This window comes from Rhincodon typus, chromosome 15 (assembly GCF_021869965.1).
Source record: "Rhincodon typus isolate 14 chromosome 15, sRhiTyp1.1, whole genome shotgun sequence".
Taxonomy (NCBI): Eukaryota; Metazoa; Chordata; class Chondrichthyes; order Orectolobiformes; family Rhincodontidae; genus Rhincodon; species Rhincodon typus.
This window is the reverse complement of record NC_063346.1, coordinates 1,628,436-1,645,237: the sequence shown is the minus strand read 5'-3', so window position 1 is coordinate 1,645,237 and position 16,802 is coordinate 1,628,436. Positions and strand designations below refer to the sequence as shown.

The 16,802-nt window shown below is 45.0% G+C and overlaps 2 protein-coding genes across 5 annotated transcripts in view; one reads left to right on the top strand and one right to left on the bottom strand.

Annotated features, from left to right (window-relative positions):
* The window catches only part of rhpn2 (rhophilin, Rho GTPase binding protein 2), a 29,248-nt gene extending 18,139 nt beyond the window's left edge, over positions 1 to 11,109 (top strand). The window contains exons 10-15 of the mRNA XM_048605935.1: positions 146 to 265; positions 2,654 to 2,845; positions 2,952 to 3,028; positions 5,038 to 5,184; positions 5,718 to 5,876; positions 9,514 to 11,109. Coding sequence (XP_048461892.1) covers positions 146 to 265; positions 2,654 to 2,845; positions 2,952 to 3,028; positions 5,038 to 5,184; positions 5,718 to 5,876; positions 9,514 to 9,750 — 932 coding nt within the window. The 3' untranslated portion in view covers positions 9,751 to 11,109. The remainder of the gene's footprint in view (positions 1 to 145; positions 266 to 2,653; positions 2,846 to 2,951; positions 3,029 to 5,037; positions 5,185 to 5,717; positions 5,877 to 9,513) is intronic.
* Positions 11,110 to 13,154: 2,045 nt separating this feature from the next.
* LOC109917987 (uncharacterized protein KIAA0513) overlaps positions 13,155 to 16,802 on the bottom strand; it is a 123,166-nt gene continuing 119,518 nt past the window's right edge. For all 4 annotated transcript variants that reach the window (XM_048605547.1, XM_048605545.1, XM_048605544.1 and 1 more), the window contains 2 exons: positions 15,931 to 16,083; positions 13,155 to 13,827 (listed from right to left, as the gene is read on the bottom strand). In XM_048605547.1, coding sequence (XP_048461504.1) covers positions 13,579 to 13,827; positions 15,931 to 16,083 — 402 coding nt within the window. In that variant the 3' untranslated portion in view covers positions 13,155 to 13,578. The remainder of the gene's footprint in view (positions 13,828 to 15,930; positions 16,084 to 16,802) is intronic.

Here is a 16,802-nt window from a genome sequence, read left to right as displayed (position 1 = left end):
TCCCTCCCCGCGTGGCAGTACCATATTCACTGTGTTTGTGTTCCCTCTTCACGTGGCGGTACCATGTTCACCGTGTTTGTGTTCCCTCCCTGCGTGGCTGTACCGTGTTTACTGTGTTTGTATTCCCTCCCCATGCCTGTTGTAGTGAATTCCCAGGATGACACTGACCAACAGGAGATGCTTCTCTGCCAACTCTACGATGCAATGCCTGATGGCCTCGCACCACTTTCCATTCTGAGAAGCAAAGAGGAACGTAAACGTGTTGGTAAGAAACAGCAGCCTGTACTCGGGACATCAGTTTGTAGCAGAGTGAGAGGGTTCTGGCTGTAAGAATTGCTTGATGAGATGTTACTACAATGTTTTCAAGAGAATTTCTTAGAGCAATACTTTGTGGAACCAACCAGAGAGTAGTTTATGCTGGACTTGGTATTGTGTGAAGTGGCAGGGTTAATGACCTCAATTGAAAGCATCCCTTGGAGTCTCGTAGAGTGAGGCGTGACTTGACTGAAGTGTATAAAATCCTGAATGGTCTTGACAAGGTGCTTGTGGAAAGGATGTTTCTTCTTGCGGCTCAGTCTGGTCCAGAACTAGGAGGCACTGTTTAAAATGAGGAGTCACCTATTCAGAACAGAGGGTTGTGAGACTTTGGAATTCTGCCTTGGAAGGTGGTGGAGGCAGGTCATTGAATATTTAAGGTGGAGATAGAGAGTTTCTTGTTAGGCAGCCAGTCAGAGTTTATGGGGGTGTTGATGGGGAATGTGGAATTCAAAGCAAACAGGTCAGCCATGATCTTATTGGATAGCAGAGTGGGAATAATGGGCCAAATGGTCTAATCCTGATCCTAATGTGTAGATTTGAATATGCAGAGCTGTGCGGAGGAGGCAGGAGAATGGCTTTGAGGAAGATGCTCGTTGAGTGAGCCAGTGCAGGCATCATGGGCTGAATGGCTTCCTGCTGCTGTACTGTAACAATTCTGTGATTAGTTATCATTGCAAATTGGGAATTGTATTTAGAATCCAAATTTGAGGGGAATTGTGAAGAAAGAATAAAGAGAATTGTGCACCCCTAGTGAGAATGAAGCCCCAGATAAATAACAGGTAGTGCTCAGGATAATTTCAGGAAGACCCCTTGGGGAAACAGTATAATTCTGACTGTAATGCCTAACCTCACCAGAAGCAGCCAGTCCTTCACATCACTAAAACACCAGTTAACCATTCCCTCTGGCTCCTACCTCTGAACCAAACTTACTCTTGGTCCTTGGATGCCATGGGTTTTTACTTTTCTGACCAGGTTGTTGTGTGGCACTTTGAAAAGCCATGAGAAACCATGTTAACCATATCATCTGTACCACTCTCCAAAACGTTCTTTCTCTTCACCAATCACCGCTGCCCTTGAATGAGTTTGTGTTTATCAAAATGACTGTCATAGTAATAGTATCCCTACATTGTGGAAACAGGCCCTTTGGCCCAACAAGTCCACACCACCCCTCCAAACAGCATCCCACCCAGACCGTCTACCCACCTAACCTACACATCCCTGGACACTATGGACAATTTAGCATGGCCAATCCACTCTATCCTGCACATCTTGGACTGCAGCAGGAAACCGGAGCACCCGGAGGAAACCCATGCAGACCTGGGGAGAACGTGCAAACTCCACACAGACAGTTGCCCGAGGGTGGTATTGAACTTGGGTCCCTGGCGCTGTGAGGCAGCAGTGCTAACCACTGAGCCACCATGACGCCTGCCAACTGTGTCTCTGTCTCTGAAATTTTTGAGATGATTTCCCAGCATCCAGGTTAGACTGACTGGACTATTGTTACTCGTTCTACCCATCTTTTTAAACAATGCAATAATGTTAGCAATACTCCAAACCAGGAACTAGGGGTTATTGGAAAACCATGGTCACGGCCTCTGCTATAATAAACCGAGGAACAGGAGTAGGCCATTCAACCCATCAAGCCTGCCTTGCCCTTCACTTTCACAGAAAGTGAGCCCTTTCATAATTCCTCTGCAACTGTGTGTTTATACCAGTCAATACTGCTGGTTTTTCCTTGATTACAATATCTGCATCTTGTTGGAAACAGATACAAAGTGAGAAGCTTTCTCGATCTTCCACCTCTACAAACATCAGCTCTCTGTTTGCTGACTCTACCCTTTCCATTATTATTCTTTTGCTTTTGATATATTCAGAAAACACCTTTGGGGCTTTTCTTGATTTTACTTTCCAATATTTATTTTGCCCTTTCTCAGTTTACCAAATTTCACTTTATATTTCACCTCTTTTTTAAGACCGAGCTTTCTGTAAGTGTTGAGTTCCTGCTGTATCTGACACACACTTCCTTTTGGTTTTGCTTTATCGTGTACTGCCTGCTGTTGGGCATCCATGAGTATCTACATTCAGGAGTCCTGAGTCTTTCTTTTTGTGAACATATTTGTTCTGAAGTGTCATTAAATGCTAGACTGTCTCCTACAGCTCTGATATTTCCCTTAAAAAGGGGAGTTTTAAAATGTTTGCAGATTTTAAAATCCTGAGCATTCTGCTGAATGGACTAGTGGGTTGATGCAAAGCAGGTTTCAGTCTGGGTGGGCTGTGAGACTTTCCTTGGTTAGTCCACATTGAGGTCTTCCTTATACATGTCCTGTGTTTACAGGGAAAGCACATTTAAGGAAGGCCATAATGGGCCACGAGGAAGCTGTGAGAGTTCAGAATCTCTGCAAATCTCTGAAGAAGATCGAGATCCTACAAGAGATCCTGAGAGTATCCCACAAACGCTCACTCACCAAGTATTCTGAGCATGAACAGGAGGATGACTTTGACATGATGAATGCCCCAAATATAATCGGTACGGTTCTCTCATCTCCCTCTGTGTCTCTCTAGCAGATTCATTACTCAGTGTGCTGTACCATCCCGGATCAGTTGATGATTGTGATTTTGTTTCCTTGCTGCAGCCAAAAGTGATCAAAAGATTGAAATGGTACAGCCTCAGTTCTTCAAGGTGAAAGTGAGGGACTTTTTCCACAAGCTGGTATGTATTCCCGGCTGGAAGAGAGGGATGGGGGTAAGGGGGAAATGACTGGGATTGAAGGGGAGACTGGGGAGCAGAGGTCAGGAGGGAATTACGGGAGGACATGACTGAAAAAAAGATGATCACAGCAAGGGGTGGGGACAGGGGATAGGAGAGCAGGGATCGGGGGGGACAGGACAGAGATTGGAGACCAGAGATCGGGGAGCAGGGATCGGGAGGGGGAACGGGACAGAGATTGGGGAGCAGGGATTGGAGGGGTGATGACAGAAAGTGGGGAGCAGTGATTGGGGGGGCAGAGGGGTACGGGACAGAGATTGGGGAGGAGGGGTCTTTGGTGGGGGTGGGTGGATGATCTGGGAGCAAGGGTCCATGGTGAGGGAGAGCAGGGGTCAGGGTGCATTTTGGGGCTGGGACTGTGGGTGAGGAAGTCAGGGTCTGGGAGGGTTCGGATAGGGAGGAAAGGGAATCCAAGACCAGGAGTGCGCACACACATGCACACACACACCAAACTGCTCGCCACAATATCCAGCACTAGCCCTTCCCTGAGAACGTTCCTCAGCATGAGGAGATGTGACCCATCCTCCATGATGGCCATCCTTTGTCTCCATAATGATTGGTAAAGATGACTGATGAGAGAGAGAGAGGGTTGAGGGTTACAGGCTTAGCTGAATCCTAGCCCCACACATAGCAACCAATTCAGTGATAACTTCTGGACAGAACCCAGAATTCGTGTCTAATTCCCTCCCCATGAGCACATGCTGCAGCCCAGCTTTCACTGTAAGCAGTTACTGTTTGAAGCAGATTGCAGCATTAAAGCCAAGACGAAGCAGGGATTTAGAGAATCAGAATCTGATTGGCTGGTGCAGCAATAACTCACTGAGAAATCAGTAATATGTAAAATATACTGAACAACCATTTGGCCTGACAGTTCAATGCTGGTCTTGATGCTGCACATCCATCTACTGCTGGTTTGTGTGTTTTCAATGCCACTTGGCTGCATTCAGTGGAGGGTCTGCCGTTCGCTGGTTGAATCTCTGTCTGTTTTCACTGTGTCCCACAGGTCACCGTTGACCTGGCTTCCACTCTTCAGTTGTTGAAATAAACAAGACCAGCATTTCCATAGCACTCCAACAGGAAGGAGAAGCTTGTTGTTGATCAGGAACATCAGACAGTTCAGTAGTCTGCAGGGATTGTCACATGGGGTAGAGGTTTAAGGGTTCTGGAGGGAGGTAAGGGGGCAGCTGGATGCTGTGATTCTGGGAGTTGGTGGTGACTGAAGCAATTGCTCTTCAATCACTCGACATTAGTCTTCCCCTTCGGCTTCTTTGGTGGACTTTCCCTCGGATGATGTTGAGTTTTTTTCAACGTTGATGGAGCTGTACCCCTCCAGGCTTTGACAAGTTTCCTGGTTTTCTGTGACGGTGTAACAGTTTGGTGCAACGAAGGGGCTTTTCAGACCATTTCAGAGGACAGTTAAGAATCGACCGCAGTATTATGGGTCTGGAGTTGTGTATGCCAGTCCAGGGAAGGGTCAGCAAAGGAAAATATCCTAACCAGTATCAGTGAACCAGATCGGTTTTTAATACATTCAATGATGGTTTCATCATCACCATTAGACCAGTTCTTAATTCCAAGTTTGTATTGAATTCAAATGTCACCATCTGCCAGGATGGGATTGGATCCCATGTGCCAGGACTTCAGCCAAGCTCTCAAGATCATGTGTTCAGTGACAATAACCAGCTCAAAAATAGAAATTACCATTTTTGTCTCTTATTTACAGCATCCGCAGTTCTTTTGGTTTTTAGAGAATAACCAGCTCCCCTGGATGAATAGCCTCTTAGCTCCCCAGGTCCAATATCCCACCTGAAACCAGCACAACCAAAAAAAACTTATTGAGTGTCTTTGACACAGCAAGATCACACAGTCAGCACCTACTACTAACCCAAATATTGTATACAAATTGATTTCTTGGGCGTGCCATTAATCTGTGGTTGAATGGTTTCTCTCAGGGGCCGATTGGTGTGTTCTCAGCAAAACAGAAATGGACAGCACCTCGTAAAATCCACCTGACAGCAGGGGACCAGGATCGTGGCTTCACCCTGCAGGGGGAGTCAGCCGTGCAGGTTACAAGCTTGGACCCGACCAGTGATGCTGCTGTAAGTAAAGCCTCACCTTTCTCTTCTAAGATCATGCTGCTGCAGGAGCAGAACCTAGCTGTTTTTGTTTCTCAGTCCCATCTCTCATCGTAACCACACCAGATGGAGTGTTTACCAAACCTCAGGGTCTGTGCTGAGCTGTTAGGTCACAGCTCAGCTCCACATTCTGTCCAGGAACAGTGAGCATATGACAACAGAATCGGTGACCTGATCACTGCAGGAAGCTAGAATTGGGGATACTGATGTTACTTCCCCTTCCCTGCCCCTTTACCAAGACTGAGGCTAGCTATCCCTCAAACTAAACTCTCAGCGAGAATGTCCAGTAAGGTAAGGTCCAGGAATTTGAGAATACCCAAGAATCCAATCAGCGAGCGGACACACCCTGGCACAAATTTCACAGGTTGATATCCTGACTCCCTCCTTTGTGCTTCCCCACCCTGTTTCCTTCCTGCCTGGCAGGAGTGTGAGCAACTTAATGCATCAGTGAGTGGTTTGTGAAGGAGTTATGACTCTGTGTTCCTCTCTGTTTTCAGCGGTCAGGCCTGAGAGATGGTGATATCATTGTGTCTGTCGCAGGGAAGGACTGTAAATGGGGCTCGGTGAGTGAAGTGATTCAGATGCTGAAGCAAATGCCTGAGAATGGATTAGACATTCAAGTCATCAGCCCTCAAAGCCTGGAGACTGTGCAGCTGGTGAGTGATTGTGGGACATCCACAGATTGTGCTGGGACAGTGTTAGGGATCCTGTACAGAGATGATCAGACCTAATGTAGTTGATACACATTGACAGCAGTGATTTGCTTTGTTCAGGCAGACCAGGTCCCATGCCTTTAACTGCATGGTGTTACCTCTCACAGTAAAATTTCTGTTTGAGTCAATCCTGAGACTAGAAATCCTGCCTTGGTCCTTACTCCTCATTACTCTTCTCAGAATGTGTGTGTGAGAGCAGCTCGGAATTCAACTATCTGATCTGTCCATGATTGTCTTTGAGGTCGATTCTCTTAGCTGGTAAACTTGTGCAGTGTAACTATCAAAGAGGGTTAGTGAGTGTGGTGCAACAGTTTCCTGTGGGATTGAGGAAGAGGGAAATGAGACATGATTGAACTACAGGCTTGGATCAAAATCTCATCTATAGTGCTCTTGACCTTGGCCATCCCACCCACCCAACCAAACCAGCCACAGCAATGGAAACAGACCCCTTGGGCACCTCAGATGAGCTGAGTTCCTTGTCACCCCTCTTCATCTCGTTGCTCACCACGCAGACCCCCAACTCCAACAAAAGCAATCTAACAGTTAGAATATATTAATTACCTCACAGGATGTTGGCATCATTGCCTGTCCCTAATCACTCTGGAGAAGGTGCTGGTGGTGAGCTGTCTTTGGGGTGTAGGGTCACCCCTGATGCTGTTAGGGAATGGTATTATTGTGGTTGCTTCAATGCTGGTCTGTTGGCAAGAGAGGATGGAGGGGCAAACAAGATCAAGGGGCAATCTGGCCTTTCCTGTTCCTGCTAAACGTCCATCAACAATTCAATGGATCACGAGCAACACCCCCCTCCCCGGGGGGCAGGGCGACCAGGTGTCGGAGCTCCCCTCCGGGGCACCCAGGTGTCGGTGTTCCACAGGGATCAGTGCTGAAACCCCTGTTGTGGGTAATATATATGTGATTTGGAGGAGAATGTAGGTGGCCTGATTAGTGAGTTTGTGGACAACACAAAGACTGGGGGAGCTGCAGATAGCAAGGAGGATTGCCGGAGGATACAGCAGGATATTGATAGGCTGGAGGATTCGATAAAGAAATGGGAGATGAAGTTTAATCCAGACAAATGTGAGGTGATGTATTTTGAAAGATCTAATGCAGGAGGATGTATACGGTAAATGGCAGAACACTTAAAAGCATCAACATACTGAGGGATCTAGGTGTACACAGTGTTCTTCCCAGGGTTGAAATGTCAATTACTAGGGGACATAGGTTTAAGGTAAAAGTGGGTAAGTTTTTTGTTTTTTTTTAAATGCAGAAGTTGGTAAAGTGCCTGGAATGTGCTGCCAGAGGCAAATACAATGGCAACCTCTTAAGAGGCATTTTGACAGATACATGAATAGGCAGGGAGTAGAAGAACATTTTTTTTAAAAAAAATGTCCTTTTACTCCCCTATTCATATATCTGTCAAAATGTGGCTCAGTAGTTAGCGTTGTTGCCTCACAGTGCCAGGGACCCGGGTTTGATTCCACCCTCGGGCGACTGTCTGTGTGGAGTTTGCACATTCTCCCAGTGTCTGTGTGGGTTTCCTCCGAGTGCTCTGGTTTCCTCCCACAGTCCAAAGATGTGCAGGTTAGGTGGATTGGCCATGCTAAATTGCCCAGAGTGTCCAGGGATGTTTAGGTTAGGTGGGTTAGACATGGGGAAATGCAGGGGTAGGGGAATGAGTCAGGGTCGGATGCTCTTCGGAGGGATGGTGTGGATGTGTTGGGCCGAATGGCCTGTTTCCACACTGTAGGGATTCTATGATCTATGACACAGACCACATAGAGGCAAAAGCCTTTTAGTTTAGAAAGGCATCGTGTTCTGGCACAGTCACATAGACTGAAGGGCCTGTTCCTGTGCTGTATTGTTCTTTATTCTGTGCACAGTGCGACCCAGTGCCAGCTACCCGTCCAGTTTTTGTAGTCAGAATCCTGCTGTCTGTTTAAAATATTCCACTGCAAATCTAATCTTCACGTGTTGCCCTCCTGTTGAGTGAATGAAGAGCCAGGTTCTTCCACAAGTTAGTTATTGGGGAGCGGAACGTTTGATTTCTTCCACTGGCCAGGTCTAATTACCCAACAGAGACATTACTGTGTTTGGTGGCTGTTTTAAGATTGGGGTGGAGGATAGGGCTGACATTAGCCTTGCCTTTGTGATCTCAGTCTCACCTCAACACCTCTACCCTGCTTCTGTGCCAGTGTTTTCCCAACCGTAATGCAAATGAGTTCTTCAAGATGTGGTTACTGTACACAAGGATCAGGTGACTATGTCCTCAGCTGCCCTGCTTGGCCTCATGTCAATAAACACTTTGGGAGCAAGGATTCTGTCAAAAACAATGTGGGTATTAACTCAATGGTTGCTGATACAGGTTGAGTAGATTGCAAAAAATATGATTATTCCTCTGGGGTAGAGTCCATTGCCAAGCTCCTGTTCCCTAAAATCTCCAACAGCTTCAGCTTCTCATTGCCTGTAGTATAACTGCTGTTGGAATACAGGGAAGTATTTCCATTTATTTATTCCAACAAACCCACTTTCTCTAAAGAAAATGAGCAGCAACTTAGGAAATATTGGTCCCAGGAGGGAAATGTTAAAACTATATTCTTGTTTTACAGGCGTTTATTGTAAATGAGTAATTTCAGTTCTATCTATTTATCCCAGAGTGTAACTGACTCTGTGCATATTGATGTATCTATAATGTCGTCATTTTTCTTGCTCTGTACATTGCCTGATGGGGCCTGGAACTGAATCTGACTTGAACTGGTTTGAGTGGTCTCTGAAAACAGGCCACTCGGAGCTCATTTGGTGCAGTCTACTTACCAGGACGTGTTCTGCTGCTCCTGGTTACTAGGCTCTTCCTCCTCAATTATTTGAACAAAGATCTCTACAACACTCTCTCTGCCTTAGTCAAAGGAACTTTTACTGTCAAAATATCCAGCTCATTAGATGGACACCATATCTTCTGCTGTAGCTAATCAATGCAAATATTCCCCTGTAGGAATTACAAACTTTGGCAATAAATGGGAAGGGAAAGAGTCCTCTCTAATCCTATGGTAGGGGAATTCAAAATGAGTGGGTGTAGATTTAAGGTGAGGGGGGAAAGATTTAAGAAGGATCTGAGCAGGAACATTTTCTCACAGCAGGTAGTGTGTGTATGGAATGAGCTGCCAGAGGAAATGATGGAGCCTGGTACGATTACAGCATTTAAAAGGCAACTGGATGGGTATATGAATAGGAAGGGTTTAGAGGGATATGGGCCAAATGGGACTAGATCAGATTGGGATGTCTGGTTGGTACAGATGGGTTGGACCGAAGAGTCAGTTTCCGTGCTGTATGACTTTGTGAAAGCAGGGAAGGGTTAGTTTTCCTCTCAAACCAATAGTGAGTTTGTAACTTTGCAACCTGTGATTTGCCACTATTTCACTGGCAACTTGCTAATTATACAGAAAATTAGTTTGTTTGGGAGCCTCAAGTTTTAGCCAATTGAAATGCTTTAGCAAATAGTGAGTGCCTTTCAGGCACAGATAGTGTATTGACCGATTTTGGCAATTTTTGGACTCTTTGCTAATTTGTTCACTTCTGATCCCAGCCCAAGTGTGCAACGTACAGCGGAGGGTTACCCAAGACATACTCATTGACGTGCCTGACTCTGGATGATGCAAAGAGCAGGAAAGGCAAGAAAGTGGTGAAGAAACTATCATTCCTGAACTGGGGTATTAAGAACACAAAGAAGACAGCAAGTACAGTTAGCCTTCCCGTGGCAGTGGATAGTGGTCCCCAGCAAATTTCCAACAGACCGACATTAGATGGAAGCTGCCTGTACTGAGGGATCCTTCCTGCTGACTGGACTCCCGATTCTAACCCCTAACACAATGTAGACATCTCACCCTGCCTGTGCTCTCACTTGGACCATAAGCCAGAAAATGGAGGCTTCCTGAATTATGTCTGAAAGATGTGGACAAGCACCGTTTAACTCCCACAAAGTGTCCTCATAGCAGATGCAGTATGTTTTCTGCTTGATGTTCAGCTGCCTTAATCTCAACTCTTGCTATGCAGCTCACTGTGACTGACCAAAAGTATCACCCTCATACACATTTCAATAGCTGATCACTTTCTTCCCAGAATGAACTTCTGTCTCGATGTCCTACAGCATAACTGGGATGTCCTGGTTCTTCATGCATTGTGTATGTGTTTCTTTTACATCCTGCTCCACCCTCTCCAATTGAAGCTTCCACTTGACACTTTGATAAATGACGAAGGGAGAGGGCAGAACACTTTTTGCTGACACACTGTCTCAGTTTCTGGTAGAAATTCTGGTCACTGGTCAATTATCCTCCTGGTTGGTGCAAACTCCAGACATGGGCTCAAACGGCCTAAGGTGAACTGACATCTCCTCTATCAAATTTGAGTCTTTGAAGAATGAACAAGCAACTGATTCCTCTCCATTTAAAAAGAAATTTGTGTTTTGGATTGCGGAGGTTGTATGGCCAATACAATACTTTGTTAGTTTATAAATACTGTCTACAGGGTAGATTTTAAAATATTACTGTTTGATACTCAAATGAAAATTGTGCCTTAATTTAATAATTAGAATATAAATCTTAAACAGCAAGTCTGATTTATTTTTGGGTATGTCTTTAACTATATTTTAACAGGGTCTATGTGGGTTTAACTTCAGTGAATATTTATAAATTGTTTTGTACAGAACCTGTCCTATATTTAACATTTAATCAAGATATGTGGGATTTTCTTTCCACTGAGCTCTGTCCCACTCTGTCTGTACTGTGGGATGGGGAAGTCCGATTAATGGCTCTTTGTGATCTGACCACTTGACTCTATAGGATAGGACCCATTCCCCAAGGAATGGCATTTTCTTCCTGGATAAACAGAAGTGCTATTACCTATGAAATGAGGAGGTGGTAAGGAGCACTCCTCAGTGAAGATTATTACTGCTGTCCCTAACAAACTGGTGCTGCCCACAAGGATGTCATTGCTATTGGAACTCTGTCCCGCTGGTTCAGCAATCACACCTTGTACAACACAGAAAGAGAGAGAGAACGACACATAACTTCTGCAGCTTGATCCTTCAGCCATTGTTTTATAATTGGATTAATTGTCACGATTAAATAAAATCTCATTGTACAGATGTAATGTGCAGAAATTAAAGATCAAATTAAGTGTAAAACTGCTTGCCTGAATTTCTTGACTTTGTGACCAGTATGACAGTCAGTAGCAACCAGACTCCAGAGGAACCAGAGAAGCTGTGGGATTCTTCCTGGAGAGAGCTGCAGTCTCAGGTAATAATTTAGAGGCTACCTCTCATATATATTAGTTAAGGTCAGAAGTCACACAACACCTGGTTATAGTCCAACAGGTTTATTTGAAATCAGAAGTTTTTGGAGTGTTGCTCCTTCATCAGGTCCAACACTGGCACCTTCACATCATGTGTATTAGTTAGACATGTGAAGGTCTGATCTGCTGCGCTCACAATTTGAGTAACTGCCACAGATCAGGAGTAGGACAGAAGTTAGTCCAGATGCTGATTGTAAGCTGCAGCTCAGAAGGAGAGTTGCAGCATTTAACAGGATTACACTAGAGGAAGCACAGCAAACACTAATCTGCAGAAATTTTCAGCAACTGGATGGTCAGTTTAGTGACCATGTTCTCTCGGGAAATGATGGAAACAGATAGCCCAGCTTCCAGTGGGTTGCCTCTTTTGAACACAGGCTCCAGTCAGCCCCACCTCAATCCTCTGGATTGGAAAGACCTATATTTAATGACTTGCTGACATGTATGTTTTACCCCTGTAGCTACAAAGGTGATTGTGATCAATAAAATCATGACCTGGTTGTACATTCTAATGGTGAAAGAATTAAACTAATTGGGTTTAATAATACAGGGTTCTGCAGCTGTTTCAAAGTCAGTAAAATAAACAAAGGAAGCTGCATATATCTATCTGATCTCCAGTATAAATTTCTGCTTCTCTCCCTGAATAGTTCCAGTTTGTTTTATTTAAGACAATATTTTGCTAAATCTGAAAAATCTGCCTATTCCTTTTCTTTCCTGTACTGTAACAGAAAGGAAATAAAAGCTGTAAAACACAATATTTGGACGTGAACATACTGGTTGTACAGAGGGTGGTGACTGTGTGAGGCTCATTGCCACAGAAGGCCCTGTAGGCCAAGTCAGTGAGTACCTTTAAAGCAGTGATAAATTGGTTCTTTATTTAAAAAAGTGTTTCATTCACAAGATGTGGGCATCACTGGCAAGGCCAGTATTCACTGCCCATCTGTAGGTCTGGACTCACATATGGGCAAGGACAGCAGTCTCCTTCTGTAAAGGACATTAGTGAACCAGATGCTTCTTTCACCCCCAACAATTGACAACGGTTTCATGGTCATCATTCCTAATTCCAGATTTTTGCTGAATTCAAATTACATAATCTGCCATGGCAGAATTCAAACCTAGGCCCTGAGAACATTTATCTGGGTCTCTGGATTAATAGTTTAGCAATAATACCTCTGGGCCACCACTCCCCATGATTAGTAAACTAACCAAAGGTTGTGGGGGAAAAGGCAGGGGAATAGCGTTGAGAAATATATCACCCATAATCAAATGGTAGAGCAGACCTGACGGGCTGAATAGCCTAATTGGTCTAATTTTGCTCTATATCTTATGGCCTTAAATATACAACCCAATGTGTTATTTGCAAGTTTTATTAATTTTCCTTCTAGGCAGCATTGATTTCATCTTTTAAAACAGTTCCTTCATGAAGTGCTACTGACCACAGCAGCATTTATTGCCCATCCTAATGCTCTTGGATTGAATGGCTTGCTCAAGTACATCAGACAGCACTTGAGTTGACCACATTGGCCATGGTGGGTGGGGATTGCAGGACTCTAGGTGAGTTTTTAAACAATCAATAATGGTTTCATGGTCATCGTGACTGAGACAAGCTTTCAATTCCAGATTGATTCAAACTGCACCAACTGCCACATGTACCTGGAGTATTAGCCTGGGCCTGTGGATTAGTATGACAGTGACATCACCATAACATCAACATCTCCCTATCAAGATAGTGTTAACTGTTGGAATAGTTAACACTAAGACACAAAGATCTCCTGAGTTTTGAAGCAATGGAGTGTCTGATGGAAAAGCTGCAGACACCAATCTAACTGCATCTGATCTGATGGAGTTTTACCCACAATGACTGAGAGCAAAGGGAGCAAGAAGCATTGAAAGTATTTTTACTTCAAGAATCTTTTATACAACTGCATTTTCGAGTCAGCATGCTGTGTTCAAAATCTCTCCCAGGACAAAGCCCCCTACCTCTGTAAAAACATTGATCACTGCAGCAGACAGAACTGGGCTAGACTAAAGAGTATTCTCCACATTACTCCTGGAGTTCACCATTCTGTAATCCAAGTTAGATGTTCTTTCAGAGCCAGGAACATCACAAACAATTATTGACAGGATGTTGCAGGAGAATCTCCTGCAGCACCTTGTTAACAAACTACAGCAGCCACTCCCTATGGCAACATTTACACAAGGCACTCAAATTGGTCAATGTGGAGCACTGTACGAGTGACAACAGTCCCACCAGGAGGCAACTCCTGAGTAAATCACTGACATCATCAATCTGTAAGCCCAGGCATCAGTTCACTGATGAGAAGAATTGAGTGATCTGCTGAGCCAGTGCATGTCCTATCACGGCTTCCAGCTCCTGGGTACTGGCAGCACTGAGCTGCTGAATACTGTGGAAGTGCTGCAGCAGACTCATGGCTTTGACTTTCCCAACTCCAGGGATCTGCTGGACGCTGGCCAGGATCCTAGCATCGGACAAACAAGAGCGGGCCCTGCGCTGGAAGGGGTTGCGGCCCTGTTCCCTACTCTCCTCATGAATCTGCAAGAAGACAGTGGGTGAGGTTAGTTCACAAACGAGTGACACCAATTGTTCCAAACACAGTGGACTAGAATGAAAGAACACACATTTCCATCATTTCTGAAGAAGGGTCCAGACCTGAAAAGTCAGCTTTCCTGCTCCTCTGATGCTGCCTCGCCTGCTATGTTCATCCAGCTCTACACCTTGTTATCTCAGACTCCAGCATCGGCAGTTCCTACTATCTCTTTCCATCATATCACTTGTGTTCTCATGGCATCTCAAAGGGTTTACCCCAAAATGGGTCATTCAGCCCAACCACTCTGTGCTCGACATAAACCTTCTCTCATCCTTCCTTGTCCAATTCATTCAGCATAACTCTCTGTTCCCTTCTTCCCCAATCTTATCACTGTTCACATACCACAGTGTTAAACACAACACAGCCTGTTGTTTCAGCATTTCACCCAAACAATTTCAAGAGGAATTTAATTGTCCAGTTCTCTGGCTGACCACTCACTCACGACCCATGGCCAAAACTGAGGGATGGTCTTTGTGGCTTTGTTTTTCTGGCAGAGGCGGGGCAAGTGATCTGGACGTTTCCTTTTCTTTTGGCTGTTTCTTTTATTTCTGCTTCTGTTTTCAATTCTGTCTTTTGTATACTAAAATGGTGTTGGAGAATGGTGACTTTGTACACTTTTCACTATACTCCTATACTCTAGTACACATGACAATAAAATCTAAATCTAAAAAATATTTTGGCATCACTCTTAACCAAACATTGAATGAATGGCAACACCTCCCGACCACTGGAGCCAAGGTCAAAATAAGATTGAATCTCAGATGGAAAGCACTTTGGCAGCAAAGCCAACAGACGACACCCTACTTCACTTGCCCTGGTCTAGCTAACAGCAGAGTACTCTGCTGCTCAATGTGACTCAGGACCCAGGTAGAAATCCACCTCCAGGAAGTCATGAGGATTATTTTGAGACATCAGACTAGACTAGCTTCCAGTACGAGCACACATTGAACCTCCAAGTGTTCACAAGGAAAAACCCTCATCAAAAAAAACACCACTGACTGTCAGCTGATGATGCACTCATATTGAGACAGAACTTCAAAACCTAGCCCCTACTGAGCCACATAGCACACTCCACAAACCGATGACAGCCCCACTCTCGATGGTCCAGCTCCTGGTTCACTATAAACATCACTGACCCTAGCCTTGTTTCTGACCAAAGCAATTTGAGGGGAGATGTGACCACTTGCTGCACCAGAGAACATGAGAAACAGCTCAAATTGTGACAGTGGGTATAAAAGTTAGACCACCACCACACAACTGAACACATGCCGGAGAGATCTAGTTCTGGTGGCCCAACCATTCACAATGTGTTAGCTTAAGCTGTCAACTTGACTGTTAATCTTGATAGCAAACCCTGTTTGTTTCCACGTTAGTGTGGAATGGCTTTGTCCAACAATGTGGTAATTCTTGTCAGAAAGTGGATAACACAATAGACAATCTGTGCATAGCAAGCTCCCATTTACAGCAATGAAATAAATTACAGTTAAGCTGTTTCACGTGGGTGGGATGATGCGAGTCAAAGAGGATATCATAGAACAAGTAGAGAAACAAGATGGGACTACAAAAGCTATCAACTGCAATGACAAAATTATTGTTGCACCATCATCCTGCCATGATTTTGCCTCTTAAGCCTTCCACTCTATCAACCTCCCCTCTGTCTCTCTCCTTGCCGAAAAACAGTTACATTTCTAACAGGTTCTAAGGTTGTTGATTTTCTCAAAGACAATTAGGCTTGGGCATTTCATGAAACACCCACATCCCATGAATGAACCCAAAAAGAAAGGAAACTTTAATTCACACTCCCTCTCCAAGATTTGCTGAGTATTTCATAACTTCTAAGAAATATTAGGGGAGGCAACCAAAAGGCTGGCTGAAGGGGAATGTCTTTAAAAAGGTGGAAAGAGCGATCGTGAGAGGGAGGTTGAGGGAAGGAATTATGAGTCTGAGGCCCAGGCAGCAGAAGAAGACACAAACTGGAATGTTGAGGATAAATAGGACAGATATGAAGAAGGGAAACTGGAATTGAAGGAAAACATTAAAAATCTTACCAACTGGGAGATGAGATGGGAGGCCTCAGTCTGGTTGGCCACAGGCAGCACAGTCATTCCCAACTCTAACACCACAAACTTCTGCACTGCAGGGAAGTACTGCTCAGTCAATGGGCTTTTTTCCACCACAACTATTCCATTTAAAGTACTCGCCTGGATTCAAACAGAAGACATGCAGATGAAAATGCTGACAAAGGTAACAGACCATTTCACCCTCAAAAAATGAAGGGCATCTCGCTCTGAGCTTCAGCCTTTGAACTGTTCCTTTAAACATTCAAAAACCACACTAAACACTTATTTTCACATTCTGTTTATCCAATATCCTCCCACTCTTACAGCCACTAATCTCTACAGAACTAACCCTCCAGTAACAGAGTGATGTCTTGGATTGCTGTCTAATATAGCAGCTGAGATAACAAGGTGTAGAGCTGGATGAACGCAGCAGGCCAAGCAGCATCAGAGGAGCAAGAAAGCTGACGTTTCGCTCTCAATCTCCCTCCCTCTCACACACATGCTCTCAATCTCCCTCCTTCTCACACACGCTCTCCCCTCCCTCCATCCCTCCCTCCCTCTCACACACACGCTCTCAATCTCCCTCCATCCCTCCTTCTTGCACACACGCTCCCCCCTCCATCCATCCCTCCCTCTCGCACACAAGCTCCCCCCTCCCTCCATCCCTCCCTCTCGCACACACGCTCCCCCCTCCCTCCATCTCGCACACACGCTCCACCCTCCCTCCCTCTCACACAGACGCTCTCAATCTCCCTCCATCTCACACACATGCTCTCAATCTCCCTCCTTCTCACACACGCTCTCCCCTCCTTCCATCCCTCCCTCCCTCTCACACACACGCTCTCAATCTCCCTCCCTCT